Here is an 8,453-nt window from a genome sequence, read left to right on the forward strand (position 1 = left end):
CTCAATTATCATAGCTCCTCGTCATTTTTCAAGTCCCATACAGATTGTGTCTTATCATTGGGAGTTTACCACATTGGAGCTTATGAAAGTTTCAAGCTGGTGTTTCACCTCCTGGTTAGTGATTTTAATGTTCTTGTTGAAAATGAAGAAGCCAGGACCATCTCTGGTCAATCAGGAATCCAGCTATGTTTTTTTAAACTGACATGTTGCAGCACATATTGGAGATAAGGAGGTGTAAATATACATTTTGATTATGGTCCCTCATTAGCCTTCCTGCCCCACCCACCTAATCAAGTGTAATAACTTGCTACGGTTTTCTGCATGTGTGCACTTTTACCACATTCTGGTCGTCACAAGTACACTTCAGTTATTGTCATGTACAGTATTTGACAATGAGAGAGCTAACAAAGCTCAACGAGCACAGGACCAGCCACTGTGTATTGACCCAAGTGAACAAATGGGTTTTTCTTGTGGTTACATCATCATATTTCTTCAAATCACAAACATTTTCACAGTTGTTACTGTTTATAAGCATAAGAATTATGTATTAAAATGGTGATTACAACATCGAAATGCGAAGTTAATGGGGATGCAGTTGCACACCTGACCTTATTATTTTGTCCATTAAAAAGATTTAGAGATCAGTTCTTTTTGAAATTTGTATTTTAGTATAATCAAAAACTACCTGATGTATTTCATGAAATGATGTGGAAGAGTTGGCATTGCCTCATATATATTTAATAATTCTTTTAATGACAAGGTATAAGGACGACCAGATGACTGTTTCAGAAGGAATCCACCAATGGAAATGGGAAAGGCTGACTTTTCTGGATTTGCTGCTTTTCATGGGATAAAAGTTATGAATGCGTCCATATTTGTTTGGCTCTTCTAAAAACACAAGTTGAAAATAAATCGGAATGTAAGTGGTGACAAGAACTTTTTGTTCTGTTTTGCTTTGGGTATGTTTTAGTTGTGCACTGATGCATGTTTTACGCTGGGAAAAACTTTAAACTTTAAAAAACCTTTTTCTTCATCAACTGCAACAGTATTACATTCGTCTTTATTATCTTTACTGTAATAACTCTTGAGTAGAAGTACTGGTAGTGTGAACATTAAAACAAAGTACAGAAAATGATTCTGTCCAACAAAAGGAAAATATAACAAGCTTTCCCTGATAGCTTCAGCTTTTTAACCTGAGACATCAGCTTTGGGACTTATTACTCCACCACTGGGGAGTTCAGATCAGGCTGACCTAAAAGGTCAAACTCCAATGATTTATTTCTAAATAACCTGCACTTTGAGTTGTTCAGAATATCTTCTCACATCCTAGTAATCAGCTTCTCGTTTTTCTCCTGAGCTCATTGCTTAGTCTTTAAAACAACCCTCTTTTTTCCTCCAATATCTTTATACCACTTTTTTTTGTCCCTGTAACCTTCCCTTGTACTGCTTTGTTCCCTCCCCCTCCTCTTGGTCTCTTCATCTCTTCGGCAGTGAAGGACGGTGGAGGTTGAGATTACAGCGTGGTCGCCTGCAGGCAGAGCAGACAGTCCAGAAAACTAAAGATGAAACTGATGCTGCCTGGAAAGCCAGGGTCCTCATTCACCATCTCTGCGGATACTGAGATCTTCATAACTGATTTTATCATCAACTTCATGTTTTCAAGGAAAAGTAAACTGGTCTTGTGGTTTGACAAGGCTCAACTACTCACAAAGCACTCATGACCATAGATGGATTTCCTGTTTACAGTCAAGGCTATGGGCATCAGAGTGGTGCAACACTCATTTAGCTTTCCTGTGGGCTTTCAACAGCCTATTTAGAAGACAGAAAACTTTACTTTAATTCACGTGTGCATACATTTACAAAATATTTCTTCAACTGATTACCACTGTAATATCTAAATATTATGATAATAACAACACAAGCGACTTAAAGTTAGCTATAACAGTACTCTGAAATCAAGTATTAGAGAAAGTCAGACACAAAAATTTGTGAGGGTGCTCTAAAAAGTTCCTTGAAATTTGAACAACCTCTTCTAATATTCAGAATATTATAAAAGAAGCCTTCAACCTTAAAACACTAATTCTGGTGGTCCTTTGAGAGCCAAAAGCACTCATGAAGGGTCAGTAACACAGTTTTGTTTTTGCTGCAGAGTGTACTGGGTTTATTACCTCTTCCCTCACGATGATTTGCAAAGCCATCGATGAGATCTTATCCTGTTGTGTTGAATTTGAAAAGTTTCACTGACATCTATTGCCCTGGCGTAGGCACTGCATGCAGCATTTTCAAGCAGCAATACAGTTGGTAGAGCGGTCGATCAGTGTGGAATTGATGGACCGCTCTCATAAAGTAAAGTTCGCATGCAATACAATGTGCTGTTTCGCAGAATGCCGTTACTGTATGTATGTATGTGATACACATTTCAGACAAAATGACAAAACTGAAAGATTTTGTCATTTTTGGCTAATGGTTTAATGAATTAAGTCAATAAGTCTTACACATGTCCATCCTGCCTCACATGGAAAAACAACTTTATTTTATATTTTCTGGACAGGACAGTAAGTTATCAAGCCACCTCTTAGGCGAATAAAGGGTGAACCAATAGTAAGGAATCGTCACAGGCAGTCTGCGACATTAACTTCATTAAATCTCTCAAATTTAATAAGCCAATTTAGTGTGTGTACCCAATTGAAAATTAGATAAATTATGACTCAATGAAATATGCTCATTTTCTATAGTGTGATCTACCAGTTTGTTGGTCATCTGCAAAGTGTGTATGTGATGAGTCTAAAATAGGAGAACCATCTTTCTCAGTATTTCTTTATGTGCCATTCTCTTCTCTGTTTTCTACAACCAGCAGATTCCTGTGAAGGGCACTTCAGTGAAACATTTTCTCCCAGATGCTGCAGCCTGAGGGCATGAGATCATTGGGTGCTCTGTACCACTAAAATATCTCCATAAGAGAAACATAAAAGAAACATATAGTGTCACTCGCAATCACAAAGGACCTGGAAAGGACAGTTAGTGGTGAATGAAGGATGCTCTCATGTACAATTGCAGGACATAGCAAATTTTGCTGAAAAAATACTTCAGTGATACTATGTGGTATATTGTGTATACTGTACTTGTATGTAGTTTTTGGAAATGAGAACACGAACGTCTTGTGAGATGTAATTTTTCAGAATTTGCAGGAGTTTCAATCTTAAATTAGCCAATCCTATCTATCTAGACTACCCTATTTACCACTCCACAGTGACTTTATGGCTGCCAGTTCTGACTCCAAATCAGAAAGGAGGAAATTTGGCAGAAAGGAGGACTAGAGGGATGAGAGGGAATGAAAATGGGGTCAGAGAAATGGGAGATGAGGAGAAATGGGACAGGTAGCCAATGGGAAGAGGAGAAGAGGGGGAACAAAGGAGTGAGTTGATGAGGGAGGAATGTTACATGTCCAAACAAGAAGTATAAAATTGTGAGGTTGATAAGGGGAAGAGGAAATAGGAAGCACAGACAAGAGATTTTGGCAAGAAAAAAATAAATAAAGCGATGATTGAAGATGAAATGTGGGCAGGGAGATTGCGGGAGGTGGAGAAACAAAAAGTGACAACAAATTGGCAGGTGAAGAGGAAGGAGGGTCAGATAAGTAGTAGATAAAGGGAAGGAAGGATGGAGAGATGATGGGCTAGAGGCAGAAAGTGGGAGTATGCCAGCTGTAAATAAAACAGAAGAAGTGGAGGGGTTTGGTGAGGAAACTAAATAAATAAAGAAGAAAAAGAACAGTGAGTTAAAGGAATTGCTTTTGTGTAAGGTGTTATAGTGTGATGTGGCTACCTGTTAAAAAGAATTTATTTGCATATCTCAGACCTTAGGAGGCGCTCAACAGTGCGATCAAGCAAGAGGAGGAAAACTGGTGCTAGACAGCTCATTGGAAGTATTTTCAGCATGAAAACTAAATCAATCATTTTTTAAACAGCATTAATGTTAGATTTTTTTTATTTGAATACTTCAGAGTCTATGAACTTTTCCAGAAGGACAGACACTGAGGTAGGTGAGGCAGGTGAGGTCCTTTTATATTAGGATTCTACATAGAGAGCAGCTGGAGGTCCTGTCCCACCATAAAGGTTTTCACTCAAGTAAAACAGAAGCAGATACACAGAATAGGAATCCACAAGCAGAGGGCAAGGCAGAGTCTGTAAATTTGAGCTCAAATGCTGCGTTTAAATTATTTATAATTCTTGAAGAAGTAACTTTCCAAGCCATTGGTTCTTTGAGTTCAGCCCAGTTTAAGTCCAGCTGGAAACATACCTTGCAAAAATGAAATGAGATAGTCTTACGACTTTATATAGAATATAACTAATAACTAATTTCTACCATGATGCCATTATCCAACTAATTCCTCCCTTGTTTAAATAACCCGTCCAAGTATGAAGGCATGAATCACAATGAGGGCAAAGAGATGGTACTTCTCAACGTTCAACCACAAGCAACTGAGGATTGTAAGTTCTGAACAAAGTAGCCCTCTTGAAAGAGAGGTGACGCATCTTCTGACCTTAAAAAGTACAGCCACTTGTGATGGAGTCATTTGCATGCTGGAAGCAGTTCTGACCCCAGACTAAAGACTGTGGGATGTCTTCAATGGGAAGCAACTTAAGGTGCTTTGACTGAAGAGTGGGCACACATGATGAAATGTGGAATCTGTGTCAGTCCATGAGGACAAAGTATAAAATGGTGAGGAAAATGGTTGGAATATATGTTGGTTTAAAAAAAATACAAGGAAAAACAAACAAGTTGACGTCATTTTACTTATCACTAGAAAACCGTTAAAAGCACATATTATTTTACTGTACAATAAATAAGAAAAACCCCCAAAATGTATTAAATTAACACGGACGTTCCCAGGTTGTCTCGGATTCAGATTAGTTTACACACTGTTAGATTTTACTGCTTATAATTTAATCCTTGAGCAACAGTCGTATAGAAAGAAAGAGAGGACAAAGTTGTACGAAATCCTTTACAACAAACACATACTTGTTGAAAGTAAAACACACACACACGGTTTATAAAAGATTAGCTCTAGTGGGGAGATAAGAAGATCCAGTTAAGATATTTGATTGACCCCGGGTGGGCTCTGCGTGTTACACGATCGCCCTCCTGTGGACAATCTAGTTTTGTTTAGCGCTGTTTTCGCGTTTCTATTAATTTTGACCTTGCACGTAGCCGTAGGGAGGAGCATATGTCGCCTCAGCAACGGCGACATCACAGACTAGCGCAATCTCAAAGGTTTTCAAAGCGTTTTCCTGTAAAATGAAAAACCTACTTTCCCATCTGCATGAATGAAAGTCTCTACACGAGTACATTCCATCAGCCGGTACCGTGATGGCTGCGAGCAATCCGTCTGTGTTCCTTCTTACCGTCAACGGGCAAATTGAGGGAGCTAACGTGCGTAGTCTTATGGAGTTTTAGCCTAGCTTAGAGGCTATATTCGGCTAGTACTAGCTCCCCTGCTAACTGTTAGCTAATCCATTGCATGCATTTGTCAACATTCTGAGTGTGCAATGGATTCCTGGTATAAACGTGACATTTTCGTTCTATTTCAGTTTCCAGAGTTTGACAACTTGTACTTTAAATATTGTTTTGTCTACGGCCACGACTGGGCTCCTACTTCGGTGAGATGCTGGCTCCGAAATTCTTGTTTTAATGCTGTGGTCTGCTTCATGTACAGTGGATGTATTCTGGTGCTTGGTTTGAATGAAGTATTGCGTCATTTCTGGCATGAAGAAACATTAAAACAGAACTACATTTATTCGACCGCGATGGGAAATAATCGATAATGTGACGTTCGCTAAGCTTTTGATTTTGTTTGAGCAAAGATGACTTCATTCGGATTTGACATGTTCATTTCGCACTTCTGTGAAAAGCCAACATAATTTGTTAAAAACTGTGGACAACGTTTTGACAATAAATTGACGGAGATGTGATACCACTTCACGAAAGCTTCATTTGTTAACATGTTATTATTAATAGTTTTATCCCAATCTGTTGACAACGCAAACACTTCTTGGGTTTATTTTTCTCTCTTTCTAGGGGTTGGAGGAAGGTATAAGTCAAATAGCTTGTAAAAGCAGACATTCCACACACAAACTGATATGGAACTTCCCCCTGGAGACAACGTTTAAGAGTACTAACCCCTCTGGATGTGAGTGTTGTGTCCTCAAACACCATGAGTTGTGTGGCAGATGTTGCCTTTATTGATATACAGTACTGCGAAACATCAATGAAGTTCCAGTGAGGCCGTTTGAAATCAATCTACACAGAAAATACACATTTGAACCCACAAAATATGACTTTTCTTCCAGGGCCTCAGCTTGTGGTCAGTGTGTACGGTCCAGATGTGTTTGGCAATGATGTGGTCAGGGGTTATGGAGCAACACACATCCCTTTTACACCGGGACGGTACGTAATACTTTGTTTGCATTTCTACGAAATGCCTACCTAGTTCATGTTCGTGACCACTCAGTTAAAAAAAAGCAATCTCAGCCTAACATAATGGCTTCTTTTTCTGAGGTTTGATCTGGTTTTGGTTGACATTTCTTCCTTGTCCTTCACAGACACACACGTACCATTCCTATGTTTGTTCCTGAGCCCACATGGAGACTTCAAAAGTTCACAAGGTGAGATGTGGGAGCTGTCGTGTGTCTGTATTCAAGTCCCACTGTTGCTTGGTTTTGGCCTCTTCTTTGAAATGTGAAAGTTTTACAAACAACTGAAGGTGACATTTACTTGGCACGTCACTCCTTTTTATTTGATTGGTTAAATTTTCCAAGTGGTCAAAGTGTGTCTAAAAAAAATATGTATTTTTATTAAAAAATAAAATCTGAGAGAATTTTTACGATACTCTGTATAAAAGCTCACTTCTCTTGCATGTCATGATTGCCATTAGTGTCCCAACTTTTTACTCCTCTATTTAGCTGGCTGTTGGGACGGCGGCCTGAATACACAGACCCTAAAGTTGTGGCCCAGGGTGAAGGCAGAGAAGGTCTGTAAATATTCGCTTCTTTATTTTCTGTTCACATATTCAACACTACAACCTTAGCTGTTCCTCTCTTTTAACCAAAACAGATTTTAGTTTCCCGAAATATAAGAAAGGTGATCCGGAGATTAACAAGATAAACATTTAAAATTATTAATTATGTCCTGCAAAGCGGTGATGTATTGCAATTGTCAATGTTTGTGTGTTCGTCCGACCGGCTGTTCATCCAACGAATATCTTCACAACCATTGCAGATAGAAAGATGAAACAAAAAGCAAAGGGGATGAAAATGAGATGACCTTGACCTTGAGAAAACCAGGTCAAGGTCAAATTTCAACTTTTGTACTCATCGCAGATTTTTGGAAGGCAGTCACGTGATACCGTACGTGTATTCTATTGGCTGACAGCATCCGGAAGTGCGGTACGTTCTGAGTGAGTGTCGGACTTCTGTGAGACACATAAGTACTTTAGACAGTCAATAAGAGAGTGGGAAAAGGTAATACAGATAGGTGGTTTAATATCAGTATGGGGAGGGTTCATAAACACTTAAATTACCGTAAATAAGATTGTTTTTCGCTCTATCGCGGAATTTGTTAATCGTGTGTGGATCATGAAACGCGTTAACCGAGAGGAACGATGGTACACATCTCTTAAACCTGATGAGATATGATCACAAAACAAAAAGCATCGTTTTTAGGAGGTCAGAGCCACAAAAAATGTGTAGGTTAGGGTAAAATGTTGAATTCAGGGGTGTCGCGGGATGTTGCAGTCCGACTGCCTTATTCAGATTGTAAAATCATTTGTCACAATTACACATGTAAAGTACTTTCTAATTCTCAAATGTCTGGAAGTGTGACATGTCCTATATTTTTTACACTGCAGTGACTCGTGTTCGTTCCCAAGGGTTTGTCACTGCCTCCTTCCAAATCATGACTAAAGACATGAAGAAACTGGGCTACGACACAGGACTAGACACGCAGTCTGCCTCAAACTGGTCAACAGACGAACAGCTGTAAATGTAATAAAATAAAATAAGTCAAACGGCATTTCACGCATTCAAGGACATTGGAAACCCAGAGCAGCAAAAGCCCAACTCTCACCCTAACAGTTAATCGAATGGTTCAGCGATACTGGTACCAGTGTGACTTTATGCAGTGGCAGGAAAGCATACACACATTCCTGTGCAGAGGTTTTTAAGTGTGAAACAGTTGCTATTTTATTATTCATGCAGTTTCAGATGCTTTTGTATGTACTGGGTTGTGTCCCAATTTGAACTCAGAATTGTGTTTCATGGAATTTTCTACATATATATATATTTTAATAAACGGATGTGACCTAAACTGCTGATTTTTCCATTTGTTCTTATGAAGTGAAACATGAGATAACTTTTACTCATTTCTGGAAATTTGGTGAGAAAAAAACCAAGAAC

The 8,453-nt window shown here is 38.9% G+C and overlaps 1 protein-coding gene across 4 annotated transcripts; it reads left to right on the top strand.

The window, feature by feature from the left end:
- Window positions 1-5,223: 5,223 nt before the first annotated feature.
- b9d1 (B9 protein domain 1) lies at window positions 5,224-8,364 on the top strand. Of its 4 annotated transcripts, XM_068336887.1 has the most exons (8): window positions 5,224-5,433; window positions 5,592-5,660; window positions 6,079-6,190; window positions 6,351-6,447; window positions 6,603-6,665; window positions 6,963-7,030; window positions 7,380-7,445; window positions 7,907-8,046. In XM_068336887.1, the coding sequence occupies exons 1-7, from the start codon at window positions 5,371-5,373 to the stop codon at window positions 7,400-7,402; spliced, it is 495 nt and encodes a 164-aa protein (XP_068192988.1). In that variant the 5' UTR covers window positions 5,224-5,370; the 3' UTR covers window positions 7,403-7,445; window positions 7,907-8,046. The 4 variants fall into 4 exon arrangements, with proteins under 4 accessions (XP_068192988.1, XP_068192985.1, XP_068192987.1 ...); XM_068336884.1 differs by lacking the exon at window positions 7,380-7,445 and having other exon boundaries at window positions 7,907-8,364; XM_068336886.1 differs by lacking the exon at window positions 7,907-8,046 and having other exon boundaries at window positions 7,279-7,396.
- The last annotated feature ends 89 nt before the right edge of the window (window positions 8,365-8,453 follow it).

Source organism: Antennarius striatus, chromosome 16 (genome assembly GCF_040054535.1).
Source record: "Antennarius striatus isolate MH-2024 chromosome 16, ASM4005453v1, whole genome shotgun sequence".
Lineage (NCBI taxonomy): Eukaryota > Metazoa > Chordata > Actinopteri > Lophiiformes > Antennariidae > Antennarius > Antennarius striatus.